General features: G+C 34.6%; 1 protein-coding gene across 1 annotated transcript in view; it reads right to left on the bottom strand.

Moving 5' to 3' along the window:
• The window catches only part of LOC126886732 (apoptosis-stimulating of p53 protein 2), a 953,306-nt gene that overhangs the window by 889,104 nt on the left and 46,886 nt on the right, over nt 1-17,316 (bottom strand). Inside the window, exon 2 of the mRNA XM_050653743.1 lies at nt 13,976-14,031. Coding sequence (XP_050509700.1) covers nt 13,976-14,005 — 30 coding nt within the window. The 5' untranslated portion in view covers nt 14,006-14,031. The remainder of the gene's footprint in view (nt 1-13,975; nt 14,032-17,316) is intronic.

Genomic DNA, 17,316 nt, shown 5'->3' with positions numbered 1-17,316 from the left:
GTATCGACATGCGGTTTTCGATATTCTGTTGATAATTTGGTATAATTTTGTAATACAGGGTTAAAAGTGCATACTTGTATTTAATATTTTCCAAAGAAAACTAGATTTCTGAAAAACATAAAATAGCGACCCCTAGCTGGCATATTACTTATTAGGCTGTTTCGTAATTATAACTCTTACATTAACGAAAAATATCTGTTTTCAACGAGACCAAGTTTGCAAAAATCGATTAAGCAGAACCGGACTTACAGCCATTTTTCATAACAAGGTTCCCACTCACCCCCACCTCTTATTTGCAAAGGTAGAGTTACACTTGTGAAATCAAATATTCGCAGAATTTTGCGAAGAATACGATGATTGGATTTTCAGTGCCCTTTCATTATGTAAATTTTGTAAAATTTTGATTTTTAAATTTTTGACATTCAATTGCGCCCTCTAGCGGTGGACTTACAAATATGAAAATAATTTCCAGGCTTTTCTCGAGGTAACTTTTGTTATAAAATTTTTTTTCCCAAAGCTGTACTATAAACGGTTCCTGAGATATGGCCGAGAGCCATTCTTATTGGGACACCCGGTACCTATTTGTAAATTCGTATTTTTGTGTAAATAAATGTTTTTGTAATTCTTTAATTCTACTTTTTTTCTGTATAGATCTATTAAATTATCTACTTATAAAAATTGCAATGTTATTAAGGGTGGCTTTTACGGGTTGAAATATTATGATATTATATTCTATAGCATTAAACAATCACTATTTAACCAATCAAAACCAAATTTTACCCATATTAAAGTTTACAATGTTTTTATATAATTTTTGACAATAAGGGGTAGTTAACACCCCTAAAAATAATTAACGCATGATATAGAATATGAAGTACAGGGTGAGATGATCCTAATCCCAAATTTTTATGTAAATCGATGCAAGCCGTAATTATTCTTTTATGATAAGTAAATTTTGTATATATAGTTCTAACAAGGGTGGTTTTAAGGGTTGAAATATTATGATATTATATCTTAAAGCATAAAATAATAATTATGTGACTAATAAGAACCAAATGTTTACAATATTAAAGTTTTAAATGTTATTTTATAATTTTTTACAAGTAGGGGTAGTTTTCACCCTTAAAAAACCAAAAGCGTACAACGTCTCAATATAGAAAATGAACTAGAGGTTGAAATAAGCCTAATCCCAAAATTTGGTACAGATCGATGTTGAACGAAAAAATTGCGAGGTTTTGCCATTTTTTCAGTTTCAGTTCCTCAACTATTTTTTAGCCTTCTATCGTCTATTGTTGAACATAGGTTTCTCCTAACTCCTCCCATCGATTTCTATCCTGAGCAACGAGCAACATACTTCCAATTTGTTCCGGTGATTTTTTTAGTCATCCCATCTCATCTGTGGTCTTCCTCTTGGTTGTTTACCTCTGTAGGGTACCAATGTTGTATTGTGGCGTTCGACCGTTGGCTCCTCTTTTTATTTGACAGACTTTTACCTAACATTGCCCTTTATGTCGCGGCTAGTTTATGCATATTTGCCTTGGTTAGGATCCAGGTTTGACATCCATATGTCATGATAGGAAGGATGCACTGGTTAAACACCTTGCTTCTTAAGTATTGAGATATTTTGCGGTTCCTAAGTCTTCAACTTTTCCAATTCCTTTCCATGCCAGTCTTGCTCTTCTAGTGATTTCCGCCCTTTGGTTCTCTTCTGGGTAGATAGATTGTCCAAAAGACCCTGAATTAACGAGTAGCTACCATCCGATATCTCTGCTATGCCACCTGTATAAATTGTATGAACGCCTCAGTTTCAAAGGCATCCAGAAAAAATTAGATGCAAAACTAACCCCACAACAAGCATGCTTTAGGCTTTAGGCAAGTTAGGGTAAATCGTGCACAGGGCAAGTACTGAACTTAACACTGATTTGAAAAGAAAGAGATAGAATTGAGAGACCTCACAACGGCATACGATACAATAAACCACAGAATCTTGCTAACTAAGAACTATACCACTGTGCTTGACTATGACCTGGTGAAGATCATGACATGGCTGTTGTGGAACAGACGCTTCTACGTTGTGCTAAATGGAAAGAAGAGCAGATGAAAAACTCAAAAAATGGCCTACCTCAAGGAAGCGTTCTGGCGCAGTCCCTATATAATATCTACACCAACAAACAGCCAATGCACCCTCCAAACTGTGAGTTTTGTTTACGTTGACGACCTTAGTATCGCCGTTAAAGGGAAAACTCTTACACAAGTAGAGTCGACAATGGAAGAGCTTCAAACATGACGTCTACTTGCTACAAACAAAACTCATTAAAACCAAATCCTACTAAAATCCAAATATGTGCGTTCCATATCAACAAGCATTTAGCGCATGTAAAACTGAATGTATCTTGGGAGGCACAACACTTGGAACATACTGATAGGCCCACATATCTTGGACTTACACTAGACCGGTTACTAACATATACATGGTGTTTGGTAAAGAATGGGCCATAGCTTAACCTCAGGTTCCTGAGGTTAAAATAGGCCGATTCCTATGGCCGATTTAAGCTAACTTACCTTAGTACAAAGTTTATAATAACCGAGATACAGGGTGCCAAAGTTAAACTTTTTTTTTATTTATTATTGAATATTTCCTGACAGGTATGAGATAACAACATGAAATTTGGTATGTTGGGGTTTTTTGGGTCGAGAAAACTAAATTCCCTACCAAAAATTATGTATTGCCCAGAGGGCGCCACATACGCCTTTCAGCACTCATTTATTACGTTCAATTTTTTTATCCCTCACTCTGTATAATTTTAACATTAAAATTTTTATTATCCTATTAGTTTTACTTAAAAAAGGTATACTTCTTTCATCTCCCTAAACACAACCGTTTTCGAGATAATATTTCATTGTAGTTCAACCCGAAAAATAACTTAAAACCATAATAATTGTGCCAGTTCTCAAATTTATGTCATTGCATCGCAAATTCCATTTGAAGAAATTTGCGATACATTTTTGGATAATTTTATGGTTTTAAGTTATTTTTCGGGTGTAACTACAATGATTATGCTAAAAATGATGGTGTATCGCAGATTTAAAATGTGTTTATCTCGAAAACGGTTGAGTTTAGGGAGATGAAAGAGGTATGTATACCTTTATTAAGTAAAACTAATAGGATAATAAACATTTTAATGTCAAAATTATACAGTGAGGGATAAAAAAAATTGAACGTAATAAATGAGTGCTGAAAGGCGTATGTAGCGCCCTCTGGCCAATACATGATTTTTGGTAGGGAATTTAGTTTTCTCGGCCCAAAAAACCCACACATACCAAATTTCATGTTGTTATCTCATACATGTCAGGAAATATTCAATAATAAATAATAAAAAAAAAGTTTAACTTTGACACCCTGTATCTCGGTTATTATAAATTTATACTAAGGTAAGTTAGCTTAAATCGGCCTATTTTAACCTCAGGAACCTGAGGTTAAGCTATGGCCCATTCTTTACCAAACACCCTGTATAGATATTCCATTGTCAGAGTACAAGACTAAAGATTACTACGAGAAACAACCTCCTCCGGAAACTTGTAGGGAGCAAGTGGGGTGCAAACCCACAGGTCTTAAAGTAAACAGCTGAGGCCTTATGTTTCTCAGCAGGGGAATTTGCTTGTCCCGTGTGGATAGACGTAGACACGCCCAGCAAGTCAACACTGCATTAGATGAAACATGTAGAAGAACTACCGGCTGTATGAAATCTACCCCTCTATCCATACTGTAGCGGGCAGCTGGATTCGGGTCACCAGAAGATCGTCGATGCGCCTCGCAATATGTTGAGAAGTTTAGGCAAACTTTCGATGAAAGGTACCAATTATAGGTACGGGCTTGACGAACCGCCAGGAACCAGCTGGCTTAAATCAAGGAGAAGGTTTATGAGAAACGTCAGCGTTGAACCATTCGAACTGTGTCCCCTACACCCAGAACCACCTAATGGAATGAACCTTGAGGAAAGAACCCTCACTTTGTGAATGTGAGAAAATATAGAATGTGGAGCACCAGAGTATGCAGTATTGCCCATCACAGTGCACCTCGATGTATGTCTCGCAAATACAAAGAGTGAAGATGTAGCCCGACCCGATATTGGGCAGAAAAACTGTAGTCGGATCCAAACTCGAAAAAGTAAGTTTGTACTACACTATTAACAAGCTGAATTACAGAAGCGCTTAAAGTAGGAGTAACATTTTCAACAATAGAAGATTTATAATGAAATATTACTTTTATTACTTTACTATCATTTTAAACAAGCCATTAGTATAATGAAGGCACGTTATTTGTGAACCTTCACCAATTTGTGCTTTATTCCTAAGAAATAATAGAAGGAAAAAACTATCCGCTCCGTATATGCGAGAAGTCACTACAATATATCTGCCTCTAAACACCCTGTACCGTTGATCGAGAAAAACCGGCGTAATGGTTAAGAAGAATCCATTTTAATTTAAAATTAACGTGTCTCGATAAAAACCGGCGAAGACATACTGTACATTAAGTGTAATAACGAGCACCGTTCTGCTCTAACAGAACATGTATTCATTTCAGCTGTCATATATGGCAACGGTTTATGTCATTAGAGGAAGAATGTCTTATAGAAGGCCAACACTCAACAGTAGTGGCCACGGGTATCATTCATATGGAGTTCGTTAAACTTAATCCGCGTTTTTATCGATTATTGATTTTATTACGGAAGAGAATCAAATATTTATGACAATTCTAGGCTATTTCATGACTCTAGAAAAATAATATCGATGTACATAATAACACAGGTGGTTATTTTAATGCGTTGTTGGAGATTCCTTCTTTGGTATTTTTTAAATATTTTAATGTTGTCTAAATTGCAAATATATTGCGAATATTTATTATTTTTAACTTATACTGCATAACTGCATACAATATTGGCATTTAAAACTATAATGACGAATTCCTTTGAAAGTATGAAAGAGGTACAACTGGTTTATGACTTGTGCCTACTATTATAAAAGATGTAAGCTGAGCCTCTGCTGTAGTAAATGTATGTGTTTAAAAGTCTTTAAATGTGATAGAATACCCCAGGCGAGTAGAATAAAACAGTCCACGGATTCTAGAGGGGGAGGCAAATATCTAACATCTTTCAACATATTTGAGTATATAAGAATTTTTGCAACATGTTGTTACATGGAACAAAAACTAGGACACAACTTTCTGTCGTCACGCATTTTCTTCCTTTTTTATGTACACATTTCTCTCCCTCTCCAATATGTAGTTTGTTTAGAACAAGCACACTCCGGTATTATTATTTTGTACCACCCCGAATGAAAAAAGTAGAAGCCTTCAAAATGTGGTCCTTACCAACGTAACAAGAACCATCCCGTATATGGCTAATGTCGCTATAAAGAATAAAAAAAAAACTTTTCCCTCTAATAATTTATTTTGTGTAATTAATAAACGTCCACTAATGTTTCTTCTATTCGTTAGTTTTTTGTGTGAAAATAAATCACTAGACCACACAGGAATTCGTAAATTACCTCGAAACAATACGGTTAAATGGACCGTGAGCGAACAAAAAATCATGATAATCGCTCACTTTCAGAATATTTTCCAACACCTACCTACAGGGACTGTCCGACTGTAGTGGACGTTTTCAATATAACCATAAAAACACCCCTATGGTGTAGGATGAAGATTTCTTCGGCAGATGTACTTTATCTCGCGGCCCAAACTGTTCCGCGTTACGCTATTTTTCGGACCTTGCCCAATCTATCTGTTATTAGATCTATGATTTGACAAAAGCGGCCCGCGGCACATACGTATTTTTAATTTTAATATTTTAAAATATTTTTTATAAGTATGAATATTAATTTGAAATATATGTATTAAATTAAAAGGAAAATTAAATGATTGAAGAATGCAGTATAAATAATAAAAAGAAAAATAAGAAAAAAAAACAATATTTTAAAGAAAAATGTCTTTTTATAAATAAAATTGGATTTCAAACATTGCATTTCAAAATATGTAGATAATAGTTATTTATGATATAAGTGTTAAAAGTACACGTTTAAGGCACGCATGTGAAAGTTTGCAGAAAGAGCGAAGCGAGTTCTGCAATTCACATGAGTGCCTTAAAAATGTACTTTTTAACACGCATATCATACAATATTTTTTCTACAAACGTAATTACAGGACAATATCTACAAAAACTTTTACTTGAACTTGACTGACATTCTTATATTTTTTTGACATTACATCAAAATTGCCTATACGGTCAATACGAACTGCAGTGCCTTAAACATTTTAAAGCACTAGTGCCTTAAAGTAGCATTTTTAACGCTCGTATGGAGTGCTAAAAATTGCATTTTTAACACGGTTGTAGAGAAAGAAAATTTAATTGATTCATAAAAATAATAAAAAAAAGTATCAAAACAAAAAACTGCCAAAAAAGGTAAAACACTAACTTTTTAAGGGTTGGTGGTGGCTTTGTAGGGGTGAAAACATGTTATAACTTTTTATTTATACAAGCTACTACAAATCAAAAAACAGAAGGTTTTACATTAGGTAGCAACCGAGATGTTGCAGTTTCAAGCGTGCCATGTTTTGAAATACCGTTTAGGTATTTTACCGTTTAGAGAAAAAATATACCGTATATTACCGTTTAGAGAAACTCCCCTCACCATACGGCTTGGTTTAGTAAGTTTAATAAGTTTTTACAATGTTAATTATGCATATCTATATTAAATATATTTTAAAACTTCATTGGCAAGCTACCCAAATTTGTCTCCGGATTTATGGGTCGTACAAATTTGTTTTATTATAAAGATGTGTTTTTTCGCAGTCTTTCAGATGGTGTATTTTGTTTTTTATAGAGGTTAAAATGGTGCAGATATAATTAAATTTATATTAAAATTATATACAGTACGTAAATCGTACAGCTGGACATATGCAATGTACATTAAGTTGAGTGTGGCAACTGCGCTAATCTGTGTTAGTTGAAGCTTGTGTACGAGTTCGAGTTTCTGGTGCAATAGAGTTGTTACAACCAATAGAATAAGTGAATTTGTAAGCAAAAATGTCCATAAATAACTCAAAAACAAAGATTATGATTAATGAGTTAATAATTTTACTTTAATTTTTAAAATATTTTTTATTTAAAACTCATTACAAAATTAAACAGACACAGTTTTCTCATTCCCTCAGGCCAAAAATTAGCTACTACGTTATTGTCATGTTTTGACGTTTATTTGTGTCAGTCGAAATGAATATAAACGAGGATTGTGACTTCACGAATGGCGGCCTTTGCGTGTCGTAAGGGGTTAAAGGCAAAAGTGTCCTCAAGTGGCTACCTTAGTATTTTGAGGATACTTTGACCTGTGACCTCTGATCGGTCACAATCCTTTAAGTAAAGTAAATTTCTCCTTTACAAACATATCTAGCCGTTTTCACACCACTTGAGGTAAGCTAGCCAGTGCGTTGATCTTTTCTATTGTGGAAAGATCGTCCCCAATAGGCCTACAGGGAACCGCACCTATTTTTTTTAACTCTATGTAGAATTTTCTTTCATGAAAAAGACCTGTGAATCGAGGGAGGTAATCCTGCTACGTAAATCTACGTAAATAATTTAAAGTTATTAAAATGCAGTTAAAAACCTTTCAAAAATTTTATTGTGTACTATGCCCAACGAAAAACGAAAAATTATTATTCAAACTAGTTAAACACAAATAAATAATTAATTTAAAGTAATTGAAAAACCAACAATACATTATACGGTACAAAATAATAAGTAAACTAAATGAAAGGTTTAAATAGACCACCTTGCTTTGCAAGACAATAATCTAGTCTATCATAAAATGCTTGCCTCACGTTTTCAAGCTGTTGTGGCGTAATCGTAGCACAAGCGTTTCTTATTTTATTTTACAAATCCTCTAGACTATGTGCCCTCTCGAGATCGTTGCCATAGATGGTGGATTTAATAAATATGTCCCCAGAAGAAGAAATCCATGGGAGCCAAATCGGGACATTTTGCAGGCCATTTAATTTGGTTGCTTGTTCCGCTTATAATGCGATCTTGAAAAATTGTGCCTAAATAATTTTTCACGATACGCGCATTATGAACGGAACAGCCCTCCTGTTTGTACCAGACATCTTCTAAACGTACATCTGGGATATTCTGAATAGCTGGAATAATGCTATCTTGTAAAAGAGCAAGATATTTAGCTGAATTCAGAACTCCCTCAATGAAAAATGGACCAATTCCATGGTCACCTAAAATGCCGGTCAACACATTAAGTTTTTGATGGCGTTGAGTCCGATGTACAATACTTCTATGTTCATTTTCCTGAGACCAATACCGCGTTCTGGAAGGATTGTGATGACCTCGTGCAGAAAATGACGATTCATCGGTGAAAAGAATGTTTTTTACAAAATCATCATTTTCGTGTGATGCATCCATTGCAGCTTGACAAAACTCCATTCTACGATAATGATGTCCGGGAAATAACTCCTGGGTTCTCGAGTATTTGAAACTCTTAAAGCAATTTTTTTAGGACTTTATGAACTGTGGTATGCGAAACCTCCAACTCCTTGGCGACACTTCTGGTGGTTCTGGAGTTATCTACCTCAATTTTAGAACAAATATCTTCATCCCTTCTTTCGATTTCCTGCTGTCTTTTCGGGGACATCTCTTTTTTTGTGACATTTTGTACAATCTTTTAAGCAATATTGTGTTTCAAAACTATTTATAACATTTGCCATTGTTTGTCTGCAAGGTATGGGTCTAGTTTCGAAAGTATTAGCAAATAGATCTACACATTCTGCCAACGAATTACTTTGATTATTTCATTCATAGGAGATTCTGACCAATAGAAAGCTACAGAAATCTGAATTAATTGATAATTTTTGATTATTTCATTCATAGGACATTCTGACCAATAGAAAGCTAGAGAAATCTGAATTAAATCGATAATTTTTGATAATTGCCCGTCGTTAAGTATATTACGTCAGATGCCCTTCTTTGCTACGAAAAAATACATTCAGTGACATTAATGACAATTAATGTTTTAAAAATGATAAAAGTGATGACTTTCAACCGTAAAATATTTATAACAACTGTGTGTTTAATTGTACTAATTTGTACTTACATTAATAAATTAAAATAAAATTTTGGTTTTGAACAGTTTTATTCATGAAATAATCACAACAAATTGCACTCGATCTCTAAAATTAATATAGAATTTTAGAGCTCTTGTGCAATTACTACTGATAATACCATTTAATTATTTGCATCTTTTCTGGAGAAGTATAAATAGACATTTTAAACAATACTCTTCGCTTCGGTCAAGGTTCAGATGACAAACCAATAATACTTGACGTTTAACGAATTTTGAAGTTAATGCTAACATCCAGGATAAACAATTACTGACAATTTGTATTTGTAGCTCAGTTGCCACAATCATCTCAATATAATACAATGTATGGATTTATGTATCTAAATATATACGATGTATGTTTCCTATGTCCAGCTGAACAATTTACGTACTGTACATACATATAAAATAAATAAGATTTATAAATATAAAATAAATAAGATAATGCAGATAATTAAAATTATATTAAAGGACATCGCACACATCTTATGGAAAATATAATGTCACTCAAATTCAATAAAATTTATACGAATAGATTCGTTTTAAATTAACGGTCAAATCTTATCATTGCGCCAACTCCATATTTTCAATAATAAGAGCTGAAATTGATATAAATAAATCTGAAATCAAATGGATACGTACATAAGTTAGAGAGAGAAAAAATATTTTATAATACCCAAATTGTCGGTACTCCATAAATCAGCGGATTAGTTTCACTAATCCGCTTAGGCCCAGCGGGGTTTAAGGCCGATGCCACATTAGGCCGATGCCACATTATGCGTTTTGACCGGATGCGTTTTTGCCGCATCCGGTGAAAACGCATAGTGTGAAAGATCGGTCCGGTTGCGTTGAAAACGGATGCGTTTTGAGTCATCGGTACGCGCTTACAAACTGCACCAGAGTAAACGCATAGTGTGACAGGTCGGTCCGGTTGCGTTGGAAACGGATGCGTTTTCACCGCATCCGGTCAAAACGCATAATGTGGCATCGGCCTTATGCGTTTTGAACGGATGCGGTGAAAACGCATCCGTTTCCAACGCAACCGGACCGACCTGTCACACTATGCGTTTAGTCTGGTGCAGGTAGTAAGCGCGTACCGATGACTCAAAACGCATCCGCTTCCAACGCAACCGGACCGATCTGTCACACTATGCGTTTTCACCGGATGCGTCGGAAACGCATCCGGTCAAAACGCATAATGTGGCATCGGCCTAAGGCTCTTTTGAATAGCACCCAGAGCAATAGTAATTGTAACTGACAGTTTTACCGACTCCAAAAATGTGATTTCGATAAACTTTAATTGCAATTCGCGCCGTAATTAATCATAATTAAGAGTTGGCGCAATGATAAGATTTGACCGTTAATTTAAAACGAATCTATTCGTATAAATTTTATTGAATGTGAGTGACATTATATTTTCCATAAGATGTGTGCGATGTCCTTTGCAGTTGTCAAAAAATGGTACATACTTCATTCTGCATCAATTATTTGTAAGTAAATAATTAAAAATTAATATACTTTTTTAAAAACATGAAAATCTGAGACCTTACGAAAAGAATGAGATCAAAAAACTCTTCTTAGGCCATCAACACATGGCTCGATCGAAGACACGTCTCGAAGCTCGCGCGTCTTGCTCATCTTGTAAGAAGCCTGCGGCACAAGCGATTGCTCTCCGCACACTAGTCGATTCAGTTTGCTCATGTCTTTCAACCAGGAAGAACGCATTTTTTATATACCAACCAAAACGACTATTTCGATCTCGATCTGTGAAAAGTACGGTATAGGTAGGGTTACCATAATTTATTAAGGCCAGATCCGGACAGGGGTTGTCCAAGGGGTTGTAGAAAATGTAAAATGTGAATTTGACTGTGTTGCTACCTCTACATTGTACATATATGCGAAATTCATATGGCACAATCAAAAAGTACAGCTGTTTCGCTACATCGAAAATCTCTGTTAGTTTAAAATACATATACACCTATGTTTTAACATACTTTAGACCTAAGGTGCTGCGCAGAATGAAATTTCCCACCGTTGGGCCTAGTATTTTCCATTTTTTTTAGTAAAGAAAAAAATCCGGACATTTCTCATATCCGGGCGCCAATCCGGACATGTCCTTCAAATCCGGACTGTCCGGACCAAATCCGGACTGTCCGGACGAAATCCGGACGTATAGTAACCCTAGGTATAGGGAACTTGCAAAAATTTTTAAATATTAAAATGATATTAAAATTATATTAAAAGGTAACATGATCTTAAAACGCTTGCATGTGAAAAAAACAAATACTTTTAACCCGTACGCTAATTACGACGTTTTGAAAATGCTATAAAATTCAAATATCTTAGGAGGCTCTTGAACGTCCTTCTATTGGTTCGACGTCACGGGCCACGGTGAACCGGCGGAAACAACGCGATTAAGGTAGGTATCACGGGTATATTACATTTTAATCGTCTTTAATGAAAAATTCCTAGGTATTATTTATGTTCATCTTATATATTGTAATAAGTAGTTCCCCAATCAGCTTAGTTTTAAACTGAAATTGATAAAGTTGAGTGCTACCTTGTAAAGAGTTTACAACGCATAATATGACGGACGAGGGTTTTTCAAAAGGTCAATCTGACTAACTTACCTACCGTTGATGTCTTCATCGTGGCAACTTTTATAAAAAGTAGTAAAAGCTATTCTATTGGAGAAATGCGAAGTGTCAATGCAAATAAGTAAGAGTTATTAATAAGCATGTTTAAACCGTTTATAACAATAGTTTGGTACCATTATATTATAGTACTTATACGGATTACCCCGTGGGTTTGATCTACCTACCTCTAATCGAAGGATTTCGTATATCCTGGAAAAGATTACGGTGTAATTTTCACTAGTAATACCACTAGAGGTCAAATTATTTCCGGAAATTTTTTTGAGATCATGAATATTTTGAAAATTTCCTAAAAATATTCATGATCAAAAAAAAATTTCCGGATATTAATTTGACTTCGCGTGGTATTCGGTAAGAAAATTCCACACCAAATTTGCATTTGAAAATCCAAAGCTGCATGAACAGATTAATAGCGCGCCATAGCTTTGTCAGCAATTATTTAGGCTTTCAAATTCGTAATTTCTACTCACTGTAGTTGCATGGGAATACCATTTCAAGATAGAAAATAGTATATTCTTCAATTTTACATAAGTTTTGAGTAACTACAAGTGATAGAAAATGAATCAAAACTAAATTATGTAAACAAATAAAAACCAGTCTGTAAAAAATGTTCTGTTATTGTAAACGTCAAAAAATTTCCACTATAATTCGCTGTTGGGTACGCCACGAGCAAAAAATTTCCGATAAAATACCTCCGTTGCCATGGTGATCTGTCAAAATAACGTATTTTGATTGGTTCAAAATTACAGGTGTGGAATTTTCATTATAATAAAGATTATATTTTATTGTAATGTTTATTAGTATCTACTGGAGCCTTTCATTATTGTGTTCAAAGCCTTCTGAGAAAAGATTATGGTGATTAGCAGCAACAAAATCCTTCTTTACAAAGTTAATAATACGCATAAATAAGAAGAATAATTATTGTAATTTTACAAGTTAATATCTTTATCATCTCAGCTTATACTTACACCGCATCCCTCGGTAGGCCGCAAGCTATAGTAGAAACCCGACTGTAGACCGCATACTATAGTAGCACCAATACTTTTTAGTTACTCTTACTTTTATTACTAAAAGTTTTGTTTATTTTTAAGTTACTTGTTTCTTCTTTGTTCTTCAACACAAGAAACGAACAAAGTAATTTCATAAAAAAGAACTTTTTGATACATGTCAACAGAGATAAAATGTTAATATTTTGCCTGTCACAGAAAAAATCATTTTTGCCACAGAGTAAAACAAGATATTTCAACTATATTATTTATCTATGGGCAAACTGCATTAAATGCAATGGCCCACCCCGAACGGACAAACGATACGAGTGGCCTGTGACGTCAGACCTCAGGTCTCGCTTTTGAAGTTGTTTAAAACGGAAATTTTAGGCGCGGAACTTTGATTAGATGTTGTACGTACACTATTCATTGTTAAGACGTAATATTTTGAATATAAGATTTTAAAACATAAATTAACAATTTTATGCAAAAAAAATTTTTAGTGCAAGTTCCCTATTGTTACATTTTTAGTATAATTTGTATAAAATGAGCATTATACAATTGAAGGTATTTTTCTACTTCCTTAACGCCTATTAATCGCCTAGAAACAGAAGTTCAATGTTTTCAGAATTTTATATTACAAACAATTGTATATTTCCACAAAGCTACTATTTAATTTAATGTAAGTGTTGATAAAGCACCTGTACAACCATTTGAAACGGACCTTTTTTCTCAAATGGGATAAAGAAATAGACTTGTAAACTACTCGACCGATCGGACCCATCTTTTTCATATAGTAGAGGTAATAGATTTTGACAAGAGCTATGACCTTGTAAATAACATGTAAACTTGTGTACTGCATCGGCATGACTCATAGCTCTTATCAAAATCCATTACCTCTACCTACTTAATTACATAAAAATTCACATTGTGAAATGTTTTAAATATTTTTATTGTTTATTTTAATAATTATGAACAATTGAAAAATGCTCACTTGATGAATTAATTTGTTGAACTTTTTGTTGAACAATTCCCACAATATTAAAAGGGTGGGCTATTTATATTGAAAACTAAACGTAGCCTCCTCGTAAATATCGACAAATCTAAAAGGCCTTTTTAAATCAACTACTTCACCATTGAACTGGCACTTAAAAAGTAGAAACAATCATTACTCACCGTTTCGCTAAAGTGATCTGGCTCCTTCATACCATTTCTCTTCTGGAATGTCCCTCCTGAAACAAAAAAACAACCCTATTCAGCAAGTGATTAATTGCGGAATAAGTACCCTTAATGCCTCAGCTTAAAGCCCCTCTCCACACGGAGTGTTCCTATTTAATCAGCAAACATTTTCTTTCCTCTCACTTTCTTTTAAATTTAAAGAATGGATGAGCGCGTGTCGGGAATTTCCAATTTTCTAATCTCAAGACAGCGTCCATTGTTTCAGCGTTTATTTATATATAAAGATAACAAACAAGTTTTTAACACCCTCCTGGGCAGTGTTATCGGGAGTTGTTAAAAACAAAGATTATATACAGGGGTTGGCCCCGAATTCAAAGAAAATGTACTGGTTTTTCTTTGAAGGAAAACTCTATGTCGGCTCTACTGTCGTATAATGTAGGTTTAGATTAGGGCGCTCGCAAACACAGCCATTTGTGGTCGTCACCGACTTCAAGTAGCGAAAACCGTCCACCGCCGTAGCTTGTCGCTCGAAGACAATCGGGATCGCAGTGTGTGAGCCAAACCCATGCGTGTAGCAGCCACCGGTGGCGATCACAAGTGGCTGTGTTTGCGATCGCCCTTAGTACCCCTTTAGACTAAGACACTGGTGTCTGACACCGGTGTCCGCCACCGGCAGCAAAGCATTGTTTTAAATGAACGACTACAGACGAGCCACTTTGAGTGTGTGACTGATTTTAGTGGCTCAACAATGCTTTGCTGCAATTGAACACCGGTGTCAGACACCAGTGTCTTAGTCTAAAAGGGTACTTAGTTGTTAAACTGATGGCTAAAAAAATGCAACACTTTCTATCCGGTTACAAGGATATACACTCCTGGCCAAAAAAATCGAGACAATGGGTCATTTTTGATGTCTCGAATCTCCTAAACCTGTTGTCCGATTTTAGTGATTTTTTTTAATATGTTATAGCCTTATTCCTGGACCCTATTCCTAACCCTATTTATAGGGTTCTCTGCCTTCCGGTTCCCAGTTTCCTGCTTTGTTCGTCCGTCGTTGCGTTCGCCAGGGTGAAGGTTCCTTTTTGACATTACCTTCTGAATGCCAGAGAGCTAGGATTGTTTCGGCCCTCCTTTTTTCTTTCGCTTGGCGTCAATTTTAAAATTTGTTTTGGCAGCCTGTCGTCGTCCATTCTTTCTACATGAGCATACCAGATCAGTTGTCTCCTTTGAATTTCGTCGATGATGGTTGACTTGGCATAACGTTTTTTATTCGATATCAGATTTGCATCAGATTGAATCTTTGGTTACTCACAAATTTCCTTATCTTCATAAAGGCTGCTGAATTTCATTTTTTATCTGGATCCTTGTTATGGCTTAATATAATGGACCACATTAAAAATTTCGTAATTTTACTGGGAACAAATGGTTCGCATGTATAATGTACACCCACACCCAACTAAGACAATTTATTATTAGTATTATCTATTATTAACAGTCAAATATCTTTGTCTAAATTCTTTAAAAGATACTTATGGTATAGGTCTCCGGCCCGGGAGACATTTTGAAAATTTCATTTTGGCCCGCGCTTAAAGTATTTGCCACCCCTGCTCTAGAGCCATTCTCCTTCAGTGCACAATAGAAGTTTTGGTACCATTCAGGGTTGCCAATTTAGTAGATTTTCTACTAGATGTAGTAGAATTTCTTGTGATTTAGTGGGAAAATTTTAAATCTAGTAGATTTTAGAATCTGGTAGAAAATATAGTAGATTTTATAGTAGAACATGCGATAACTTAAAAAAAAGAGCGATAAATTTTTTCTTGGAACATTAAATTTGCATTTTATTTACACTTAATTATGGTATAAGAATAACTGTGTTCTGCTGACCTTGTTCTGCTAACTTGATGGACGTAACTCTATGTCGCCTCTATGCCACATCGTATATTATTATAGATAGATAGATAGATATTTATTTATTTATCATAATAGATAATACACAAAACAAAAACATTATGGGTTTATATCAGTTATTATTATTTTGTTTACATAAATCAGCCCCAAATAATAGCCCCAAATCTGTTTGTAATTTCTAAAAATTAAGAGATTACTGTAAAAAACGCTGGACGGAAGGGCCGCCCGAGAACTTTATCGTACCGATCTATTATCGTTATCGTACTAGATACTGGCATTCTATAAAAATAACAAAATTACTCGTTATTTTGATATTTTAGAAACACCTTGTATACTTGATAATATTTTATGGTTCTACGCATCATTAATTCCTGCATTTGGGAGAATGTTCGGGGACACACTATAGATTATTGCATACCTAAATCAATAGAATATTAGTCATACTTTCATTTCAAATTAGTTCATTTTTCTGAGAAATTAATAGTTTACAATATTTGCATTTTACTGCATGGATTTTAATGAAATTTTGGGAGTAGCCCAAAGCCCAATCTCCTAATTCAAAGTCTATCCTATATACTATATACTATGGCGCTTTTATCATGGGGGCGGTTCCCACCACTTCTCGGGGATAGAACATTTTTATTTTCGAACTGCATGGAGCAAAAGGAAGAATTTTAAGAAAAGTTAAAAATGCGCTCTATAATTTGATCTTATTTTTTTCACCCGTCCAACTGTTTGAAAATAGAAATAACACTATATTAAGAGGTATTGCAAAAGAAAAACAATGCATTTAAATTCTGGTGGATGATGGGTTAAATGTATGTACTTCTCATTTTTCCTTAAAGTACATTAGTCATATATTCTTTTGCACCATATCTCGCTTAGTTTGAATGTAACCGACATTTGAACGGTGCTCGTTTTAAATGCCTTTTCAAACACTACAAAAGCATGAGTACTTTGGGCATGCACCAAAAAAACAAACTCTTTTTACCTACCATATCTCTTTTTGTATTATAAATAGAAAATTTACGAAGGAACGAATCTCTTTATTATTTATAATCTAAAAAAATTTATATACTGTTTTTAGTTTGATGCATAGTTTTTAAGGTATTCACAAAAAACCGTCCGAAAACGTGTCATTTTTAAATGAAAATGGCCAATTTTCAACTACGCATAACTCAAAAAGTATTGAGTTCTCAAAAAAAAGTATAGATCAGTTTTTGCTTAAAAATAGGTTCTCTAGCCACCTCCATGCTTATTTTGACCAACAGATTTTCCTCCCCCTTGAAAGGGTGGGAATTGCCCCAAGATAAAAGCGCCATATTATATAGGGTAGATTTTGTTTCTTGAGCTATTCCCTACTTACTGTGAAAATATCAAAGTACATCGATGTAGTAGGATGGAATTTGGAGCCAAATACCCTCATTGACTGC

This window comes from Diabrotica virgifera, chromosome 6, assembly GCF_917563875.1.
Source record: "Diabrotica virgifera virgifera chromosome 6, PGI_DIABVI_V3a".
NCBI classification, from domain to species: Eukaryota; Metazoa; Arthropoda; class Insecta; order Coleoptera; family Chrysomelidae; genus Diabrotica; species Diabrotica virgifera.
Note: the sequence above shows the minus strand (reverse complement) of the source record. Positions and strands in the feature narration are given on the sequence as shown.